This window comes from Balaenoptera borealis (genome assembly GCF_965194805.1).
Source record: "Balaenoptera borealis genome assembly, chromosome: 11".
NCBI lineage: Eukaryota > Metazoa > Chordata > Mammalia > Artiodactyla > Balaenopteridae > Balaenoptera > Balaenoptera borealis.
Genome location: NC_138868.1, coordinates 84,573,356 through 84,597,882, shown reverse-complemented (window position 1 = coordinate 84,597,882; position 24,527 = coordinate 84,573,356). Strand labels below are relative to the sequence as shown.

The 24,527-nt window shown below is 36.7% G+C and overlaps 1 protein-coding gene and 1 pseudogene across 5 annotated transcripts in view; one reads left to right on the top strand and one right to left on the bottom strand.

The window, feature by feature from the left end:
- Nucleotides 1–24,527, bottom strand: part of GUCY1A2 (guanylate cyclase 1 soluble subunit alpha 2) — a 432,229-nt gene that overhangs the window by 368,698 nt on the left and 39,004 nt on the right. For all 4 annotated transcript variants that reach the window (XM_082339920.1, XM_082339921.1, XM_082339922.1 and 1 more), the window contains one exon: nt 4,802–4,863. In XM_082339920.1, the coding sequence (XP_082196046.1) occupies nt 4,802–4,863 (62 nt within the window). The remainder of the gene's footprint in view (nt 1–4,801; nt 4,864–24,527) is intronic.
- The window catches only part of LOC309604934 (large ribosomal subunit protein uL30 pseudogene), a 527,607-nt pseudogene continuing 504,536 nt past the window's right edge, over nt 1,457–24,527 (top strand). The window contains exon 1 of the transcript XR_014249643.1: nt 1,457–23,473. The product of XR_014249643.1 is annotated as a large ribosomal subunit protein uL30 pseudogene (transcript). The remainder of the gene's footprint in view (nt 23,474–24,527) is intronic.

Here is a 24,527-nt window from a genome sequence, read left to right as displayed (position 1 = left end):
AATCCATTTTTGTGAGCTAAAGACCAGTAGGAGTGGTGTAGTATAAACATGAGTGAGAGCAGTTAGATTAGGCACTCTGGAGGAAGAAATTTAGATTTTAAAAAATCCAAATTCTCTGTAAGAAGAAAGCTGTAGCTAGAACATGAACTGGGCATATTTAACTCCTGATGCTAAACAAATGATTGCAGAGTTTTAAAGGCTCAAGGAGGACAGGTAAAGGATACAGCAAGAGGATAAAGGGAAAGACAATCAACAAAAATTAAGGTGCAAAAGAGTCAGATACAATAGTGGTAATTATAATTCAACAAACATACTGATTACCTATGTATACCAAGCTGATTATATGACTTACCACATTATTATCATTAATATTTCATTTAAACATCACCCCTACTATGCTATTATTCCCATGTTTAAAAATGAGAAAATTGAGACTCAGGGAGGTTAAGTAATCTGCCCATGATCATTCAAAGGCACAACCTGACTTTAAATCTAGTAAATCTGGTATGTCTACTTCCAAAGCATATTTTCGCAGTCCCTTGCTCTATACTACACAATAAAGCTGCACAGAGAGAAGGGCACAAGATAATGACAAGAATGTCATCAGAAAAAATTGTCACCATAAACCAGATTTTCCTCAATCCTGAGTTCCTTTTGATTCCTAAGGTAAACACTGCCTGTCTCCTACTTACCACTTTTGCTTCTCACTATTCTTCCCACCCCACACTGCCCCCAACGCTAGCCCATTCCCTAGAAGCTTGAGTTAAAGAAAAGCTAACATAAAGATGAACAGTCAGGGCCCTCTTTTCTCGTTTTAGATTGAGGGAAGAAGACTGCATATGCAGAGTTTACACAGCAATCAAAATTTACCACAAAGTCAATCTGACACACTGTAGCAGAACATTAAGCATAAATGGAAAACTATGCAATAAAAAGAAGGATTTTGGATACTAGAACTGTAGATTTTAGAATTATAATGGACCCTAGAGATTACTCATTTTACACCCCTTTCCGAGGCATAATTTACTCTTTTATCCACTGTATACATACCTCTGTGTACATACCTCTAGGGTACAATGTATTCATTTATTCACACTCCTCCCTCCCCACAAAAAACTGTTAGTTCCTCCTATGTACCAAGCATTTACAAAGACACAATAATATAAGAGTAAATAAGATAAATAACCAAATAAGAAAATAAACAAGATAATATAAGCTAATGATAAGTACTATGAAGAGAGATAATAGAGACTAATGTAGTAGAAAATCACTGTGGTTGGAAATTAAGGTAGGGGGTTGAGGATTACTTTAGGTGGTGTCATACCTTCCTGAGGATATGACATTTAAACAAAGACTTAACTGTATAAAAGAATAATCCATGCAAACATCTGGGGACAGAGCATTCCAGGTATATGAAATAGTATGTGCAAAAGCCTTGAGGCTAAGCAAGCTTTGGTATAGTTGAGAAACCAACAGAAGGCTGGAGTGGCTGGAGTGGAGTGAAAAGTGGGGAGTGGAATAGGATGAAATCAGAGAGGTAAGCAGAGGCCAGATCACAGGAATAGCTCAGATTTTATTCTATCACAGTAAGTTATTATATGGTTTTAAACAGGGATTTCAAAGCATGATCCCTGGACCAGTAGAATCAGCAGTATCTGGGAACTCCTTAGAAATGTCAATTCTTGAGCCTCACCCAGACATACATGATCAGAAACTACAGGAGTAGAAGCCAGAAAACTAGATAGGAATCTCTATCTGAGAGATCATGGTGACAGTGGAGATGAAGAGATGAAGATTTATCATACCGCATGAATAAATTATTTAAGCACTTATTTTCCCAACTTGAATGATCTCTATGAATAAATAAATGAACAAGTGAATGGATAAGTTAAGGAACAGAATAAATGTTTAAAGATAAAGTTGCTGAAGTACAGAGAGGCTATCTTACTTCCTAACAAGAGGATCCATCGGCTACTCCCTCCCAATCCTCCATCTGTCTGATCCTTTGAACAGCTGCTCACTTCATTCAAGGCTAGGTCTTGGAGACTAAAAAAAGCCTCAGAGAGTTTCTATGGGCTACCGGTATAAAAATTAATTAAGGAGCAAGACTATACAATCCTGGAGCTCTGATAAATAATGCAGATCCAAGGCAGAGTATCAAAACAGAGGAAAGGGAAGATGGGAAGGTTAGCTGTTGGAGACTGAATTATGAAATTAAAAAGAAAAAGGCTAACTCCTACTCTCTGTTACCCATTCTGATTCATCATCCAACCCAAGACACCTAAAAGCTGAATTACTTCAAGACAAGCTTTAGGCAAAGGTCAATTTCAGGGATTAGGAAAAGCACCTCTTTCCCACCCTCACCTCCCCAGAAACATGTAAAATAAACTTTCCAGCACTTGCTCACAATTGCCTGAAATCCCTTTAACTGTAAGAAACACATTCCTTTTCACAGTTAGAGATAAAATTGTGTTTTCTTAAGAGGAACAACACATATGAGTGAATACATTTTAATCCAAGTGTTAGTGATCATAGATGCTCTCCTTTTTCAGTATTGAAAAAAGAAATTGAAAGCAGAAAGATGGACTCCAAAAGGTAAAGAGGACACTGGACAGGGAAACCATGGCCCTTTTTATCTTCATCAGCATGAGCACAGAAAAAGACAGTGAGCAAAGGTACTTCAAGTCCTCAGAAGGTAGCCAACACCCAAGCAAAAATATGCTACTAGATCTTAGAACCAGTAGGACATGAAGACACCTCTTTATATGAAAGTCCTATACCCTGTCTGTTTTTTAAATACTGTGTCTGCAATAAACAGAACTAGGGAAAGACCATTTAGGCAATGAACAAAGAAATACCACAGGCTATGTCTACAGAGATTGAGAGGAGAATTGAGGCAGTTATTTAGATGAAAGAGAACTCCATCCTACTAATGGAAAATATAATTTTCTGCTGATTATAGTAATACAGTTTAGTTATCTATTTTGATCATATTTATAAGATTCCCACTCTGACTTGCCATGAAGACATAATTTAGTTCACAAATAAGACTATTTCGTCAGTCATTATTTGATTTCAAAACGGAGAGGGCATTCATAATTCCAGAAATAATTTGCATTTCATTACTGGTATTGTCATTAAAATCTTAAAAATAATGATGATAATAAATATGAGTAAACAAGCATGTGGTGCTTACCACATACCAGGAATTGTTCTAAATACATTGACTAGTTTAATCCAAACACCATATTTGAAAGCAGCAAGTCCAATGAGAGTGATTAAGTTTTATTTTAGAGTATGTGGGAAGAGATTAACTTGACATTATTTATCTCCCTTAAAATAAACCATTTAAAACTACAAATAGCCTCAAATTAAAAACCATCTCATGAGTTTAAATAATATGTTTCTTCTAGTACTGTACTCTTGAGGATTGATATGACAAAGTTTCAGAGCAATTCCTTTTGAAATGACAGTTAACATAATCATCAAGCACTTAAAGTATATGGCATTCTACTCGGTACTGAGATTATTTTTCCACTAAGTTTTCTTCCCTTTTGTTTTATAAAAAAAAAAAAAAGAAAAAAAAAATCACACTACATCCTAATAGCCAAAAATATGTTCTTGATCTCCATGGTAATGACTATTACCCATAAATGTTAAATGATTCCCCATAACATTTCAAGAGGTACCAGGGTTTGAAACTTGACTCCTCAGAACTTCTTAAGCTTCTACAAAGATAAATAGCTGTAGTACATTGTACATTTAATTTAAATAGCTAGACTGCATCAGAAAGTGAATTTAGGCTTTTGTATTTGCCAACTGCTTTCTGCCGTAGCCAATCAAGGATATACCTTACACTTATTTGGAGCTTCCTGTTTACAAAATACTTTCATTAAAATTACCTCATTTAATAATGACATATAATCCTTGATTTAGTTGTTACCATCATCATCACCCTTTAAAAGGGATAAAGTTACTTTAAAGTTCTATGTCCTGGTGAGGTCTTGAATGCCTGTCTTTTGACCTCAAATCTTCTTATTTTACATCATACCACAACCATTTCAGGAAATGGGGAATAAATAAAGGAAATATGTAGCATGTGACTCTAACTAAACAAATACTTCTCACTGAACTGTGTTAAGCTTGTAGTGAATTTGATTAAACTTTACTGAAGGATCCTAAAATCCCATTTAAAGCCTCTTGGTTGGTACCAATAAACCTTATGATATTACTAAGGCAAAATATGAGATTCAGTGGATGAGAATGAGAGGGTGGGAGCACAAGAAGGAAGAAAAAGGAAAGCACTAGCAAAAGGGATTTTACTTAAAAGGATTCAACATAAATAAACTAAAGGAAATCACTCCATGGGGCTCCTATGAGCTCCCACTTCACACTGAGATCATAATCACTATGCAATAAGGTTGACTTGGTTGCCCACATGTTCAACAGCTATGTTTGAGTAACTCCTTTTTTAAAATTGGAGTATAGTTGATTTACAATGTTGTGTTAATTTCTGCTGTACAGCAAAGTGATTCAGTTATACATATCTACATTCTTTTTATATATATTCTTTTCCATTATAGTTTATCATAGGATATTGACTATAGTTCCCTGTGCTATACAGTAGGACCTTGTTGTTTATCCATTCTATATATAATAGCTTACATCTGCTAACCCCAACCTCCCACTCCATCCCTCCCCCAACCCTATCCCCTGCCACTTGGCAACCACAGGTCTGTTCTCTATGTAGTAATTATCTTTAATTTGTCCCCAATAATAGCCAAAATCAATTTTTACTTACCCAGTAAATTGGTGTTCATAATACTGCAATGTCCTCTTGAGAGTTTGCTGTATCATCTGGGGCTACAGAATAATAATAATAATAATAATAATAATAATACATTATCAGCAAATCAGTGTCATTCCCATTCTGAGTATCATAAGCAGATATGTAGCTTCTGATTCATCTCATATGAGTTTTCATTTTACAATATAAACCCATCATGAATTCTGCCATGTATTTTCCCCACAGGAACTAATAATATGAGGCACTCAGCAATTACCCAGAATTTCCCAATTTCAAATATGATAGCATTTCCTAGCCATATTTTCCCCAATGCTTTTGTACTAGCTATTAAGTTCAACAAAATACTCATTGGCTGCCTACAATAAACCTACACATTGGGGGCAGTGGAGAGGGGTGTACTAAATAATATGAGTAATGCCCAGGTCAAGCCTGACTTCCTCAAGAGATTTCAAGCAAGGGTTCTAGAGTGTCCAAGAGGGGCCACAGTGTTTGGGGAAAGAAATGGGATCTTCGGAAAATACCTAAGCAGCTCATGACTAAATTTTATAATCCTCTCTTCTCCATGACAGCTAGAGACAGAGTTTCTTAATACCAGAGCAAGAATTATTCTAGACTTATTTAGGCAACAGAGCCTCATCTTGGAGTCTCAGACTTAGGGAGGCATGAAAATGACTCAAAGATCTTAAAACACAGATTTTATTAACAAATTATAATAAGAACCAAATTTTCAGTGGCAAGGGTGTGAATTTTTTAAATAATAACAACTTCTAATCAAGCAGGAAAAAAAAGCTTATCAAAACATTGATCTATTATAGCCATGAATGAATTTTGGGGGGTTATAATGACTCTGACACAGACCCTTCAAGATGTGAGAGCAGCATGGTAGTTTGGTAATCTTGTGGGCTGCCACTAATTAACCACACAAACCTAGATAAATCTAAAAAGGTAATCTGCAGAAAGCATCTAGCACAATGCTGCTACTTAAGAAGCAGTTAATAAATATCAGTTTATTTCCCATCCCTAATCCTTCAAAAAGATTGTCTTAAAGATATGTAATTTAAAGGAGACTACAGAGATTGTTGTCAGGGTTCACTTGAACCTCTTCCATGTATACCTCTCTATGAAAAATGTCCAGGATAGATGTAAAAATCTCCCTACCTAATAGTTTCAACATCCTCCTTGGTAGGAAATGGCTATTTTAAAGCTTGAGGAAACTGAGCTTCAATTAAATCAAGGGCATCCACTGAGAACTATTCTACACTACCATTTAGGAGAACATCTTCACTGAGCAAATCTAAGAGCTCAGATATATTCTTCACTTTAGACAAGCCATTTCAGAAATTAATTTTAGGAGAAATCAGCCTCCAAGTGTTCAAAGAAAGAGATACAGGGCAACTTCTTTCAACAGCTGTTTTTCCTTTATACTAGGTTAAAAAGATGAACATGAGGTCCCAAACTGGTACAGATGTTTCTGTTCATAAGAATAGAATCAAAGTAGAATAGCATGCCTAGGAAAGGAAAATCATTCCTGACCCAAGAAGCAATGAGTCTGTTGAAAAATCTGAAGAGGGTGAAGCAGACACAGCAAACCTAGCACACATGAAAAGTGTGCTTTAAAAACCCAACCCATGGCCAACCTAAATCAAGTCATTATCAGTCACTGGCTCAGTACCCCTGGGATCTGAGCCTTCTGAACTGGTTTGGCAGTTTCTGAGCCAAGATAACTTTCTCTTTGGCAACATGCCCTAAAAGCAGTGAAAATCCACAGAGGGATTATCCTTCCAATAACCTCTGGTGACAAAATATGGAACAGAAAGCAGGAACTAGAGTGCATAGGGTCAGTTAAGACCAGAATGAACTCATTTGTACCAAAGGACATTTTATTTTCCTGTACCAGGAATTTCCCAGTCATTAAAAAAAGCAAATGTTTGTGAAAGGAGTTAAGCCATTTAAAGAACTGACTTTTTTCTTTTCTGAAGCAATTACTTTTACTCCCCAGCAGGAATGATATTTATAGTTTCCAAATACATTAAATGGAAAATGTTCTCTGGGCACATTCAACAAAGCTTCAACTTCATAAAGATTTATATACTTCCTACTGCTTGCCAGATCCAGTGGGCACATTCTGGTGGTCTGAACTGTAAGCATAGAGGCTGACTGCAGAGTATCCCCTGATCTTCAGAAAGCCAAGGCTGACTTCAATACAGACCTGACTCCTCACCATGGACTATCACCACGGATTCACTCCAATCTTCTTCAGAGTTTGCCTGATTCTGAGACATCTTCACATAATCTGAGCCTCTCTGACATGAATAAAAAGCACAAAGTGAAGACCTGCACGTGGGCCAAAGCCTTCTGAAGGGGTGACTTCTGCCTTGAGGGTTGTAGGGTCCGTTTACTAAATGTCCATGTATGCCAGTGATGCAAGTCAGTGTAGAGTAGTGGGAAAAGCAAGGGCTCTGAAGATCTGCAGATCTTCTCTCCTTTTCTTTAAGAATGCAACTCCATACCAGTTCCATCCAACCTTCAACAGGCCAAAATCCCATTCCTCTTATCTGTATCTATCCTGTTCTTTAAGAAGGAGTTTGGAAAGATGATTTAGAACGGAGGATTTAAGATCAAACTGAGTTCAAAATCCAACTCTTACTCACGAACTAGACGACCTTGGGCAGTTTACTTAAGCTATCTGAAATGATTCCTTATGTGTACATTATTTTTATGGGAATTAATTGAAATAATTAAATCAAAGTCACTAGTACATAGTAGGTGCATAATAAATGATAGTTATGACTATGTTCAGTGGGTTCCTACCCTCAAGAGTCTCAAAATCTAGTGGAGGAGTACAAAGTTTATGTTAGAACACCCACCCCACAAGTGTAATGTTTCAAGATCCTCATCAGCTAAAAAAATCAATAGACTTACCACTAATACTAATAATGAGAAGATGGTGCCTATTCCAGCTGAGGGAAAAATAGGAAAATGGTAGCTGAATTTATAAATATTTCCAATGAAACCTTCAGATCAGTCCAGAGAGATGGTGACAAAAGCAGAATTCTCAGAAGTAAGATTGAGAATAGACCTAAATCCAGGCCTATATGTGGGAAGGACATTGATGCACCATAGCTAAGATGAAGACTTCAGGCATTATGCTTTATAACTAATTAGAAACAACCCATGAACCTCCTTCTTATGACATAAAGAATGTGCAACAGGAGAGCTGGATGATCTAATATGTTTATAGCCATATGCTACAGGATCTGAAAGACAAGGGTTGGGAAGGAGACAAAATCCACTGTCCCTATCATACAAAAGAAAATCAAAGAAGTCTAATTTTTTCTCTCCTTCCCCCAAACTAAGAGATAGTGGCTTCCTACTGTCTCTACTCAACACAAAGAAGCAATGGACAGGAAGACAGCTGGAAAGAGAAAGCAGTCATCTGTGTCCCAAACATGTATTGTCTAGGGCTCAAAGAGGAAGTACCCAAAGCTTCCATCATGTGGCAACAAGAAGCCATCTTCATCTCTAGTCTCATTAACAGCTTCACTCTACTTAGCAGTGACTGACCCCCACAGACTAAATGTTATGCTCATGAAAAGTCATGGGATCCAAACAGCCAGCCATGAAATAATCCAAAAAGAGCCAGAGAAAGGATCCCTGAGTAGTGGGAGGAAGCAGTTCTCAGCAACTTGCCCTTCAAGCTCAGACAGCCCTGCAGAGGCTCCCACACAGTCCCTGCTCTAGATATCTGCACCAGACGGTATGGGGCTCAGGCAGGAGTCAGGGAGTCAAGATGTGTGCATGCGTGTGTGTGTGTGTGTGTATCACATGAAATGCAGTTGTCATCGTACAAAGTACACATACATCTCAATTCTACAGAGGTGAAGTCGTGGCTCAGATTGATTAAGTAAGTAGCCCAAGATCATATAGCTCGTAAGTGAATCAGTCACTGCAAGCCAGGACTGGCTTCAAAGTGTGCAATCTTTCTACTAGATGCTTTGAGGATCCCTCTCACCTGTACTATTCTGTGATCCTATATATTTTTTAAATGTATACAGCCTTCATCATGCCAAAAACAAACAAACAAAAATCCACAGATAATTTAAAAACAAATAAACTTCTCATTTCTGCTTTATAACACAAAACCATAAGCTACAGAATTAATGGAAACAATAGGTCTGCCTTTAAAGAAACATCCATAAATAGCCATGTCATTTTATTTATTTAAGTATGAAAAAATTATATTTCAATGTCAGAAACTAAATGATATGGATATATATTTAATTACTATTGCTCTAGGCCAGTGATTTTCAACTCTACCTACAAATTAAAATCCCCTGGGGAGCTTTTAAAAAAATACCAATGCCTGAGTGCCACCCCCAAACTTTCCAATACAACTGGGGGACCCATTTGCTTCTAATGTTAGTCAGGGTTGAAAACCTTTCACGTAAGATATAAACATGATGATCAAGACCAATACTCTATAAAAGTTACCTGAATAAGTCAGCATTAATGAGAGTAGTTTCTTTACTCAAATATCAAAAGAAGCAAGCTTCTGAAAGATGTTCACACATAACTGCTAAATCAACACAGTTCCACTAACAGCTCATAGTTAAGTATGATTTGTTAGGTAAACAGAGAACTATATTCTTGAAGCTTTCCAAGTAGTTCACTCCCATGCACTTATGTCAGTATTCAATTTTGTACTGACACATACATAACAATGCAACAGTTAATACGAATGTTGCATTTAATCTATGCAAGGCACTGCTTTAAGCCCATTACGTATCTTAACTCCTTTGATCTTCACATTAACATTATGAGGTAGGTTATTATTTTACAGATTAGAAAACTGAGACACAGAAAGTTTAAGTTGTCCTATGTCAAACAGGTAAAAAGAGACAAAGCCAGGGTTGAAACTCAGGTAGTCTGTTCCAGAATCCAAGCACTTAATCTCCAACCTGTACTGCACATAATTTTTAACACCCTGTATTTGGTTGAGCACTTTACATTTCATGTTTTTAATGCATATTATCCCAATCGATCTTTGCACCAATCCAATGAAATAGTTAGATTGATATTATCACCATTTGACTAAAAAAGAATCAAAGTTAGAGAGATTAGAAGCCCTCCTTTACAAAAAGAGCGTATTTTCCCCTAGGAAACTTCCATAATAAGAAAGCATTTTTTTAATGTCAGCATAAAAATGAAGAATCACATGGATTCAAATTAATTGTTTGGTTCTTGACAACACACTTAATGTTCTTTAAACATATGTACACAAACAATACCATAAGTAAAAATCATGAATATCTTGTCTTAGATACACTTTCACTTTCCCATGCTTAGCTTTCCCTCACCCTCTTCCCTACCCTCTGAGAGTCCAGTTTAGTTACATTGCATCTGATAGGACAAATCCCCACCACCATCATCTAAACTCCCAGAATAGGTCGCCAAAAATCATCATTGCATATTCTCTTTCCTTCCTTCATCAAAATTTGGAATCCTCTTAGTACCCTGACCCCAGATGGTACTCAGGAGGAATCCTACTTATAAAACTTGATCCTCAATCCTTACTAAGGTAAATGATGGTATAACTGGGCTTTCCTACTTTATATAAGATGGTCTGAACCACTAAAGGTGGTATTTTGGTAAATAGGAGGGTCAGTGAGAGATAAATTAGGGAGCAAGGAACCTTTTCATCATCCTCCAAATCACAATCCAAAGATCTCTACTTTCTTCATAACATAAGAGCATTTTGCTTATAAGGATATGATATGCCAAATTTCTTCACTTAAAGTGATCAAAATTATAATGTTAGATACCGTATCTTTATGGGTAGGCCTGTAGACACCAATGGATCAAATTAAGTCACATCAAATAACCAACATAGGTACTTCTGAAAGACATGTAATTGTAGTAATTGTCAGTCTTGCTAAAGATCCAGGCATAATATGAATTTTCCCAGCCTTTGACTAAACTTACTATATATAAGCCAAAAAGGAAAAAAAACACTGCAAATTAAATATAGAACTTTGAGTCAGGACCTCTGTATTTCAAGCCCAGCTGTGCTACTGACCTTTTTATAAAATTAGCCAAAATCTCTTCACCTGGGAGTAAAAATCCTTGGGAAAAAAATGCCTCCATTTTCCCATCTAAAAAACACGTATAAGAAGTTCATAGTTCTCAGGGTCATTTGAAGTAAAGCATTGCAAAGTTAGCACTTGTAAACAGAGGGTTAGAATGTACCAGAGATTAAACCACCTTTCAGGAAACTTGGAATATCATCTATGAACTACACCAGTAATTTCCTAAACAAAATTGGTAGTCCAGACAACTAACTACAAAAAACAAAAATGATAAGTATGCGAAAAGAAAAAAAAAAAGTTGGAGATACATTATAATATATAGTTCTATACATACTGGTTGAAAATCTGCATGATTTCGTCCTATCTCCACTTTTATTCTTCTTGTGAACATGGGTACACATTTGAGTGACCTCATGAAAGCTTAGGGTGAAGGCTGACATTATGCTAATTGACCCACAACGGGATTCAAACTGATAACCTTGGCCTTATTAGAAGTAAATTCTAGAGTTGGAAAGATGGCAGAGGAAGAGCCAAGAAAAAAGATCCCTTTGGTTCCAGAAAATCTCCTGAAAAAGAGGAAGGCTTATCAAGCTCTGAAAGCCACCCAGGCAAAGCAGGCGCTTTTGCAAAGGAAGGAGCAGAGGAAAGCAAAAGAGATCAAGTTTAAGCAACTAGAATGGTTCCTACATGATTCCTGGCGGCAACTACGTGACAGGGTGCGACTCAGACGACTAGAAGTGAAACCTCACGGCTTGGAAGTGCCGGATAAACATTCCTTGGCCTTTGTTTTATGCATCGAAAGGATTAATGGGGTGAGTTTACTGGTGCAGAGGACCATTGCAAGACTTCGCCTGAATAAGATTTCAGTGGTGTCTTTATGCAAGTAACTCCTCAAACCATAAAAACGCTTCGTATAGTGGAAACTGATGTGACCTGGGGATTTCCAAATTTGAAGTCAGTTCGGGAACTCATCTTGAAACGTGGACAAGCCAAGGTCAAGAATAAAATCATCCCTTTGACAGACAACACAGTGATTGAGGAGCACCTGGGGAAGTTTGGTGTCATTTGCTTGGAAGACCTCATTGACGAAATTGCCTTCCCGGGGAAGAATTTTCAGGTGATCTCAGGGTTCTTGCGCCCTTTCCAACTCTCAGCGGCCCATCATGCTACCAAGAATAGAGTGGGCTTCCTCAAGGAAGTGGGCTCACCTGGCTATCGAGGTGAACGCATCAATCAGCTCATCCGGCAGCTGAACTAAACCCAGCATATCGGAAAGCACAGTGCATTGGAATCATGTGTTTTTGTTTTATGGAATTGTTACCCAGTATCTTCAAGCCAGATTATTTTCTGCTGTATCTGCAGAAACTGGAGGGGAAGGGTCAGGGAAAAGATGGTGATGTTCAGGGCAGGCACTTTTCATCCCACTTCAGTTCCAAGAAAAAGTTCCTGTGTGTTTTCTGCAAAGACCGCCATCCACCTCTGAAACCAGCAAAGGACTTGTGCCATGGAGGAGGGAGTCCTGTTTTATGACACCTATCCTGGGATTTAATGTTGGTGAACGAATGAATACCCACACATGAATACAAGACAGCAGAGGACCAGGCCCAGGGGCATATTGAACCTGGGGTATCTAAGGGCCTTGTTTTGGAAAGAACTTGAAATACAATTAGAAAGAAGTGCACAAAAGCAATGCTCGGTTGTCTGCTGTGAAAAAAAAAAAAAAAAGTACTAATTAGCAGAGCACAGTGTTCATTACCATTTAATTACTGATTTTAAACTGAATATATTTAACATATACTCAATGTGATAATGAAGTCTTTCTATACAAAATATCTTTGCTTTACAAATATCTTCCCCTTTATTTTTTAATGCCCTTCCAAATGAGCCATTGAATTTCAATTTGACAAGACCTAACACCATCAATACTGATTTAATCTGAAAACATATATTCTTTGAACTGAAACAGATTCAAAGGGCTATTTATTAGTTCTTCTCCACCTCAGGCAAGAGCACATTTAAGTAATCCAAGAATTTCTGTTTTCAACGAACACAAGAAAATAATAACACCACCTTCAGTTTGTATAACACTTCACAGTTTACAAATCACTTTCTTTCCTTCATCTCATTATATATTCACAACAACCTTGTAAGTCTCAGATATAATTATCCACATTTTACAGATGAAAATGCTGAGATTCAGAGAGGTTAAAGTGTTTTGCCTCAGCTACATGCTGGAAAGAGATATCAACTAGACAAGAACTTAGGTCTCCTATGCTATTTCTTCCACAAGCTGCTGCCTCCATTGGTAATTTATCTCACTTTGGTGACCATTAGTAAGTTATTCCATGTACCTAACTGAAATCCCTTATTTCCTTTTATTTTTTTCTGTAATAGATATGAAAACGATGTTGAAAATTGTTCCCCCAAATTTGAAAATGTTGTTATTTAAATAGTTCTGGTAGGATCATTAACTTCTTAATAGGGAAACTTCAGGAGAAACATGCTTTCCTGGTCACCATCTTGGCCAACTTGGCTGTCTGAATAAAAATCCTGACTATGAGACAAGATGGTACCGCTTCTAGACATCTCAGGAAAATTGATATTGCTTTATTGCAGACCTTTGGAGAAACATGACTTCAGCCCTAAACCCTTAAACCAAACAGGACCTCACAGATGGCACAGGGCTGACTCAGTCTACAAAGTGAAATAAGAGTAAGCTTTCTGGATTCAACACTGTAATAGAAGTTGAGTGCTAAGTGTCAAACAATTGGTCCAACACGTTACATGCCCCAACTCATTTAATCCTCACAAAAATCCTGTAAGAGAGGAAGAAGTCTTACCCCAATTTTATAAATGTGAAAATTGAACCCAGAGAAGTTAAAAAAAAACTTGCCCGAAGTCACTTAGGTAGTAAGTATCTAAGTCTATTAAGTGTCTGATCTATAGCTGACTGCCTCCAAAAGCCAAGCTTTTAATCTGCTCCTCTAAACTGAAATACAATGTTCTATATTTACCAAGGCAGAAAAGGTTACAGTTGAAAGGGATAATTAAGTCTTAGCTAGACTGTATAATTTTGTTATTTATTTATTTATTTATTTTTGGCTGTGTTGGGTCTTCGTTTCTGTGCGAGGGCCTTCTCCAGTTGCGGCGAGCGGGGGCCACTCTTCACCGTATTGCGCAGGCCTCTCACTGTCGCGGCCTCTCCCATTGCAGAGCACAGGCTCCAGATGCGCAGGCTCAGTAGTTGTGGCTCATGGGCTTAGTTGCTCCGTGGCATGTGGGATCTTCCCAGACCAGGGATCGAACCCGTGTCCCCTGCATTGGCAGGCAGATTCTTAACCACTGCGCCACCAGGGAAGCCCTAGACTGTATAATTTTGGACACAGCATTTATTTTTCTGAACCTCTATTACCTATATTATAAAATAGGGGAATTCCTAGCATAACTGTTTCTCAGGGTTGGTGTAAGCACCAAATGAAATAAAACTATGAAGTAGTATACAAATATGTGTTATATGTTAATTCTATGCAAAAATCTGTTGATGAGGAACTAGTCAAAAAATTATTAAATTGAACTAAACTGACTATGTCTAATGCCTAGGACTGTTGCCAGGCATGCCTCATAGACCAAAGATGCCAATTATATGCTGCCAAGCTAATTAGTGCCATTTCAACTCAGGTTTAGCAATGACCTTCATGTCAGGAAATAATTTCTAGCCTTTTAAAATATCTTTGCAGCCTCCACTTGAGCATTTCCAAAGAATTCCCTATTGTTTCCAGTACCTGGAAGTTACAGTGAGGTGTTTCCCAACAAGAGCCTGGAAATGAGGGAAGTGATATTTCTGTTTGACAGTTAAGTTATAAAACTAACTCATAAAACAGGGAAATGTTTTGTTAACCCTAAATGCACCAGCTTAAACAATAGTTTGTAAATGGGTGAATGGGAATTACCTTCAAATACCAGCCATGGTATAGCTCCAGACAAAGTAGGCTACTGAGCAATAGAAAGTGGGTGAAGTTAGAGAGGGCAACCCATACGAAAGAGAAGGGAGGAGAATAGTTTATGAAACATTACCTCTAATACTGTTCAAGGGCATACTGGTCCTCTATCACATTGAGTTAAATTATTCTTAAGGTAAGGAAAATTCTTCAACCATCTTTACTAAAATGAGAGTCTCATGAATGAATATGGATCATCAGGTCTCATTGTCAAGGCCTTCCCTACAACCAGATAGACCCTTAAACTGGATTAAAGAATTTGGCATGAAATTCATTTTGCTCTGGCTCTCCATGGATTAAAGCAAACTTTTGGTTATGACTTGGCTCCTCATGTAGCCTGAATAGGTAAGAAAAGTGCTGACCATGCAGACTTTCAGTACTAAGCTTCATTTCACAGTTATTGCTCACTTTAAAAAAGTAAACTGTCATTCAGACGCCAACCAAAGTGCCATGGGCATTTTGTTTAGCCAGTCAATGGCTAAGAGTCTGATTTCAGGACTCAGACAAGCCCAAGTCCTTGGAGTTTAAAAGTTTCAGACGCTGAAATATGCCGAAACCATCAAAATACTACCCAGGGATTGTCCTGCTCAGCTCTACTGCTTCAACCTCTCCTGGAAGATAAAACTCAACAAGGGTCTAAATATAATCAGATCTAGTGTTGACTATAATCTGATGATCCAAACAGATATGAAATCTGCTTACTAGGCAGATGTTTGGCAGATGATGACTGCCATGTCATCAATGTTTATGATGAACTACATTCCTAAGCTAGAGGTACAGAATAATCACACTTCTTTCCAGAAAAAATATGCAAGTCAAAGAATACTAATACTTCATGACATCAAAAGTCTTATTTTTTTCATTTAACTCTACCTGAGCACATTTTTTAACCTATGTATCACTCCATTGTATAATATCTATTGTATTGCTTCCTCATTCCTTCTAGTAAATTATTTAATTACAGCATAATTATATATGATCTGTGAAGAGAAATGTATACCCTTACGAACATAACTATTTCTATGATAATCATGACTTCCTTCATATTCGGAAATCATATGACTAGTAATGTCTTTGCTGTCCCCAGACTCTGCAGCATAAGTTAAGCTGTTGGCAGTGAGGGTAGCTTTTGTCACTCCGTTCATAGCTGCCTCACCCATGGGAGCCTGGAGCATACAAACATGACAGTGGACAGGCAAACTAGGTCAGCCTAGAGACAGAGCCCTGATGAAGAAAGAACCCTTTGTCATTTCTAACACAGGTCTATATTATATGAACTCACAGCACAGTCAGGAACTAAGCAGTTGGTGACAGGAGGTAAGGTTCAAGAAAACCAGCAGGAAATTGCTATCAGCCACCACTTGCAAGTCACAAAGTATGAAACATATGGGAAGCAAAATAGGAAATAAGGAATCTATGTGAACAATATTGTATATTGCTAAATTGCTTTATTGAACAATTCATGGACATGTTGAAAGTCACATCATGGTGAAAAGAGCTTAGGACCTGAAACAGGAAAACCAGGCACTAAAATAGGTGGTTACAAGCTTCTTGACTTTAGGCAAGTTACTGTTCCCCTCTGAGCTTCGGTTTCCCCATCCTTAAATTGGACCTCCTTACTTCATACATTTCCTGAGTGAATTACGGTGACAAAATGAGTATTATAAAACATGCTTTGTAAGCTTTAAATAGATATCACTTATTTCTTGTGGTTTTTCTGTATGGAAAGTATAGGTTAGCACATCATTCTCTCATAGTCCTGAAGTGGGGAAAATCAAGAAGAAAAAAATGATGTCACTAATGTTTCGTGTTTTTAGATGTTAAAAAATATATCTGGTGAAAGCTCCTGGTTTTTCAAAATTCTCTTCAAATCTGCTCACACTAAAAACTAACTAATCAAAATAAGCCATTTATCACAAAATTGGTTATAATAATGTGAATTGATATAGAGGTCATTGTAGAAGACCTCCAGCAAAGAACATTAAACTTGCTCACATTAGAACCAAATTTTTATCTATGTAGTATTTCTTAGCCATTTGTTTGTCTTAACTACCTAACAGAAGATTAGGGGAAAAGGGGCAGAGAGTAAAATGATGTAAGAACAGTTGCCTACAGAAGAGGGGAAATGTTTCTGGCACAGTATTATTTTTCTCAAATTCTTTCTAGAATACTACAAGAGTTTTAAATATCTTGCTCTGGCATTCAGCTATACAAATATCAAATGTTGACCCACACAAATCATGTACACATATTCACACCAAACAACAGAGAGTTTTAATGATATGATGCTTAGGAACAAGGTACTAATTAGATATCATTCACTATTTTTCAGTCTTAAAAAATCATTTTAATTTCCTTGCATGCATAAGGGCTCTTAATTGGAATTTCCAAGGCAAATTTAGTGCAGGGGCATCAATAATTGGCATAATACATATTAATCCATAAATTATTCATTTAAGTAACAAGTCTCTGGAATCTCTAGGCATTATAAAATATAAGGACAACATAAGCCCAATTTAGTCCTATGGGTCTTCTTTTAAATGAACCCTGAAGTAGCAGTAATAGTTCTTAAAAGTAACAGAAAATAGTTTATGATATAAAATTAATAAGTATAATGCCACATAATCAAAGGTGCTATATATTATTATTTTGTTTTTGTCCACCAATATATCTACATCATTTATACAGACCAAAAATATTAAATAATTTACTGTGTCTACAGAGATCTTCATACAGCTGTGTAAGAAGTGCCCAGACATACACATTTCCATATAGTCGTCAATATATGTCAGAGCATTGTGGAGCCAGACACCAAATTTGATTTTAGGAGCACCAAGAGAGCTATCCCCATCCTATCCATCCCCTCAAGGCTCTCTCCAAAACTTACTTTTCACTCCTGCAAAGGTGCTTAAAATAAAAAGAAGTACTTTTCAATTAATAATTTAACATAAGGTATGTAAAATGCACATAGTCCAATTTGTCTGGTGGGAGAGACTCATAGCAGATTTTTGTGGCAAGGGGTTTTGCTATAGGAATCAAGAGAGATAGAGATAGAGATAGAGATAGAGAAAGAGATAGAGATAGAGATAGAGATAGAGATGGGGAGGGGGGAGAGAGAGATTGAGAATAAGGACTACCAAAAGTAAATAATTTACAATTTTTTCTCAAACTTAATTCATAATATATCAGAGTTTACACGAGTATAAAATGCCAAGGCAGAAACTGTGATATGCTTGACATTGATATGACTTTGCTTTTGTTTCTACTAGTTACTCTGGAAGAGCAAAATAATAAACTTTGTTACTTTAGGTTTTTAAGATGTTTCTAGACAGGCATATCTTGATTTGACTTATAGACATAAAGTGGCTGAATACCTTATCTAAGGGCTAAAAATTGTTGTTCTGATCTTACTTTTAGATTCATATTTTATAGTTTTATAACTGTAACATTTTCATTGACCTGTATTTGCAAGTGTATTCTTTGAAAAATGAAAGTGTATTCTTTGAAAAATTATGTCTCTTGGGGTAACTTGTAGTAAAATGCTTTTTCCAACTACATATCCAATGGAATTGTTAATTTCATTACAGTCATCATTAATGCCATTGATTAATATATCCCATTGCTATAATCAAAATAACTGGGTATCTATGTTAACTATGTATTTGAGACTGAGATATTTCTCAGTAGTCAAGAATGCTAAGTTAATGGTGGAAAATTACATTTACAACTTAAAGTAGTATTTTATTTCCTCCATCCTCCCCCACTCCCATCCCAAGAATGCAGCTGAATAAGGAGACAACTGCCTAAGTGCTTAAAGAACCAGCAGGCAGCAGCCTCACACACCACAATTCTCACAGTTAGCCCCTTGCAAGCTGTGGAAGAATCTAACCCATTCTCTTTCAGCAGGAAAGTTAGGTTTGTATTTTGCAAGCACGCTTTTGGAGAAAGAACTTAATTCAGAATAAAAGGAAAGATTGGTTTTCTTTGAAATGTGTTTATAATGGCAATGAGTTAACATAAGAGGGAAAAAAAAAGGGAGGCTTTATAGCTTGCAAATGATGTCATGTCTACAAAGTGTTTATTGATCTTTATATCAGGAGGAAACAATAAATCATTCTTCACCAGCAACCACACTAGAAACTTCCTCATATCTGCCTGAAGTTTCAAATGGAATTACAGTAATATGTAGCTAAAATTTATTCTTTCCCTCAGTCTGTTCCATTACAACATAATCATCTCATCATTATCATTGCTTACAATAAATGCCTTTGGAGGCAGATTCTTTGTTAAGGAGGCAAAAGACATTTTCATTACTGTGGCAATTTTTTTAAAAAGACACAATGAGAGTAAGTATACCTACTCCAGATTTCTACTGAATTAAATTTTTAAATTCAGAATCAGACAGTCATTTCTTTTCTGACCTATATAATCAATAATAGAGAGATAGATCGATCGATAGATAGATAAACATATAGATTTCAAAAATGCTATTAAAGTAAACTCAGGGTTATATCTGTAAATATATGATAAAAATACAATTTGTAAGGGTCTCTGCATTCTTTCCTTTCTGAAAACAAATAAATTCCTTAAGTTAGAAACCAAATATTTGTAAGACAACATTCAAAAATCAAATTATCTCCCATATGCAAATTAAACCAATCACACAAGGAAAAAATGAAATTGGAAGACAAGCTCAGAGTAACCCTGCACTGAGAATTTGGTCAACAGGCATTAAAAGAGATATATTTTTCTTTTGTTGAGATCTACAGAAACTTACTAAATTGAGATGACAGGCTTCTCACTAGTGCAGCAACAGGTACTCCCTAAATTTGCTGTTGGTGTAATATGAATTTTTCTTCCAAAAGTTCTTGCTTTCCCTTGGGAAAACTTTATACAAAAAAGAGGTTGGAAGAAAGATAAAATTTTTCTTAAATTTTATCCCTGAAATGTTTGCAACAGAATCACAAGAAAAAATGGTAAGGGAGGAGACGGGGGCAGTGGGGAGCACAGATTATAAGTATTTTCTATAATTGAGACATCTCAAATTCCTGGCACAGAAAAGGCCAACAACAAATATCTGTTTAATAAACTAATGTTAATTTTTAAAAATATATATATTTAGATCATGTAGAAAAAATTTATTCTTACTTCCTAATATATAATGTAAGTTGACTCGCGTAGCATATTACAAGAGTATTTAAGGAAAATCCAGTAAAATGCTGGATAAAAATCCAATAAAATACTTTTTATTTTTTAACCCTGCAGATGACTAGAGCCATTTTGTGCTCCATAGATCTTATATTTTGGCTCAGGACACAATAAAGTCAAGCATGTATAGAGGGTATATAGTAAATATATGATGAAGGAATAAAGGATAATAGGATATAATAATTATTTACATTTGTATATGTTTTGTCTATTTTGTTGTTCCTGTTACTGATTTTATTTTTCTAAAATGCATTTGTATTTATCACCCTACTTCTTTCTTATTTGTGTAGTATAGTTAGTATAGTTGTATAGTATAGTTAGAATAAATATCTTTATATTCACTCTAAATTTAATCATTTAACAAATACTTACTAATCAGCTACCACAAGCCAGGCACTAGTAGACTTGGGATTTGGAAGTATATAAAAATAGGCAAAACTCCTTGCTTGCTGAAATTGAGTAAAATTCCCCCAGAAAAGAAAAGGGAGAGGGCCAAGAAGCGCCGTTTGATTGCGTATGTCTTGTTTGGCCTTATTTTGCCTTCCACACCACCTTTCAACTGTGTAAAATATATTCAGTATAACAAAATAGAGTCCTATTCATTTGGCTCCTAATACTTCAAGATTCCTTCCTTTAGTGACCTTTTCATCAATGTCAAAAAGAGGTCCAATGCTAAACAAAGTCATATCAGACAGAGATGGTAAGAATATGGGTTCTATACATAAAATATGTATCTCAAATTACCTTTAAAACTAAAAGAGAACAAGCTAGTACAAGCATAAATCAATTTACAAAGTCTTATCTTTAGAAGAATAAGAGTAAATCTGAAGTTTTCAAAAAGTGATTTACAATGGAATATACCCAAAAATGTACACTTCATGGTTTAAATACAAAATTTCTGAAGAATGAATTACTAACATTTCAGACCTCATTTGACATCCCATGGTCAGTGTAGCTGCCACAGCTAAGGTATACCTAGAGAACTGCAATTTAAATTTGACAAAATTACTGACCAATGAGTTATAGTGATAAAATCAAGATAAGATTGTGATAAATTAGGCGTAAATAAAACCAAAATCTGATAGCTGTCTTTGCACTGTACTCCTACTATGCCATATTGTATTCCCCTTGGGTACAGAGAAATAAGTATCCTTACTTTTGGCAAAGGAGCTACAGAATAGCTCTAAATCAATGCTATCCTTTCCCAAAGCCTATTTATCTCATCCATCTACAGCTTTTTTGACTACTCTGTTACCTTCAAACATGAATTTCCATTTCTTTAATAAACTTTGATTTGGCCTCACAGGTCCTGCCAACTACCTCTCTTTACTTGTATTGCCAAATGTCTTGGAAGACAAATTTATGCCCATGATATCCTTTGTTTACTCATCATATATTCTCTCTTTAAATCTCATTAAACAGGTTTCCTTCTCAGTTGCACGACTGACATCACTTCTGAAGGCCACCAGAAACCTCATTCATACTGGGTTTGAAAGTACCAGTCTTAAATTCACATCATTTTTCAAATATCAACCATTACAACACTTGCTTCCAGCTGCTCTCCAGTCACCTCCCACCACACAAACAAAAAAGCATCCTAGCACCTACATTCTTCTGCTTCCCTTTTCTATACTGCTTTTCAATTCTCTACTCTTCTTATTTTTCCTCTCTTTCAATAAGACAGCTTGTCAATTTTCAAGATATTTGCTATTACCTCCATGAACTGTCACCCAAACTCCAATGCTAAATTTTTAATAGTCTATTTATTGAGTCTTCTGCCTACAATGTGACAGGCACTGTGCTGAGGCTGGTGATCCAATAACATCAAGCTCACAAAGAACTCACAGTCCAGAGCCAACCATTTGCACCTAAATTCAAAAAATCCAAATCCAAGGTTATCATTATATTCCTTCCAAATATCACCTTCCCATTGCTGACTTTTGCACTTTTATTAATGTCATCACAATTCTCAAACACACTATTGTAGGCAGGGTTCCCTGGGAAGCAGACTCTGAGAAGATTAGAATGCAGAAAGCTTATTAAGGGGTACTCTGGGGATCAATACCCATGAAAGAGGAAGAAGTTGGACTCTGATGCTGTCGCAGTGGAGACCACCGCTGACCCTACGTGGAGTTCTACCTTCAAAGTTGGCTGAATTAGGTCAAAAGGGGCAAGTCTTCATATCCATATGCTGATTAGTCACTGGAATGGGGAATGACATTGGGCAAAGCATCTCTTTTCAGTCCAGGCAATACATATAGGAGACTGACAGCTGAGGGTCACTGTCAGCAGCACTCCTAGCATCTAGGGAAGTAAGTCCATCATTACTAAAGTAGGGGCATCTAGGCAGTACATCACAATGTCCACCACACTCAGAGGGGTGAAATATACAAATATGGTGGAAGAAATAGAGTTTGGAGCTAAACAGACCAAGATTCTACTCTTATTCTCCATCAGTAAGTAATTAACTGTGATCACAGGCAAGTCACTCAACTTCTCTCAATCTCTCATAAGATTATTTTGAAAATTCAATGATACATATTATGAAAACACTTAATGCTGGATCCCCAGTAGTTGCCTAACACATGTTAATTCTTCTTCTACCCTGTAAGGTTTTTTTTTTAACTATGCTCTTTCTTTTCTAGGTACTAAGACTTCTATCAAAATGACGTTTATTCAGTCAATAAAGAGGTACTGAGAACCTGCCTTTAGCCAAGACTATTCTAGGCACTACAAAGACCACTATGAACAACTCAGACAAGGTTCCTGCCCTTGCACAGCTTAAATTACAGTGAGGGAAGACAATACATAAGTGAGTAAGTAAATAAAAAGATAACTTCTGATAGTGAGTGCTGGTCAAAATAAACAATGATGTTAAAGAGAATGGTTGGTGGGGGAGAGCTACTGTCTGATGAGGTGACACTGAGCTAAAATCTGAAAGCCAAGAAAAGGCCAATCATGTGGAGAACTGGACTGAGGGGTTATTTCTGACACAGGGGTATAGAATACAAGTCCTGAGGCAAGATAATACTTTCCTGGAATGTTCAAGGAGTGTACTATAGAACCGTAAGTGTAGATTACAGTTCATGAGGTGAGGTCAGAGAGGTAGTCTCTTGGTACTTGTAGACCATAGTAAGGCATCACTCCTGCATTACCGTTGTGAGTATGAAAATAGAATAAAATGTGTAGAGCATTTAGTACAGTGCCCAGCACATGGTGAATCATCAGTTATTATTACTAGTATCATCATCTTCATTACAGTTTCAACTGATCTTTTACATACAGACCCTTCCTTTGTCCATATGTCCTCCATATGTCCATATGCCAAATAAGGAAAGGTTGGGATAGGATGAAAAAGAGGGGCAGAAATAGCTGTCATGCACATTATTTGGTAATTTTTAAAGAGCAGTTTTACATTTTTTTAAAAAATTTTATTTATTTATTTATGGCTTTGTTGGGTCTCGTTTCTGTTCGAGGGCTTTCTCTAGTTGCGGCAAGTGGGGGCCACTCTTCATCGCGTTGCGCGGGCCTCTCACCATCGCGGCCCCTCTTGCTGCGGAGCACAGGCTCCAGATGCGCAGGCTCAGTAATTGCGGCTCACATGCCTAGCCGCTCCGCGGCATGTGGGATCTTCCCAGACCAGGGCTCGAACCCGTGTGCCCTGCATTGGCAGGCAGACTCTCAACCACTGTGCCACCAGGGAAGCCCAGTTTTACATTTTTTAAATCCAAATGGATCATATCAAATTTCTGTCTGAATGCCCCACTTCTTGTGTGTGTTTAATGCATATTGAGTGCATTCTAAATGAATCAATAAGTACTCATTTGCTAAATAAATGCTGTCTGAATGAATGAATGTGAGGGGTAAAGGAATGAGTGAATAAACAAGTGACCAGTAAGAATACATTTATTTTTAAGATTTCTGGGAGGGAATTTCTGGGAGATTTCATAACTCTGAAATGTGCACCCAAGATAGTTAAAAAATATTTCCCATAAAAAGCAGGAGAATGCTGAGCAACAACCATAAAGAAGGAAATTTCTACAGGTTTTAGAAAAGATGTGGCTGGAGGTAACTCAAGTTACCAGGAGATGTGATTTACAATATGCAGGTCAGTAAGATGCTGATAAGAAGCAGTTAATGAAAGCCACCAAAATTAATTGATCATTTACTGTATTCCAATTACTGTGTACGCATTATACTTTTAATCTTCATAATCCTATAAATTATTACCTTCATTTTATAAATAAGAAAATGAGCCTTATAGAGGATTATCCAAGAATTCACAATATAATGACCAGGGTTAGTGTCTGACTCTAAAACTTGTTCTTTTCCCAGAATGTAGAGAGTGAAGGAATCTGAACCAATGCCTTAGTCCTCAAGCAATCAGCATAGCAGCATGGCGAAGCAATTAATAACAGACACATTGTC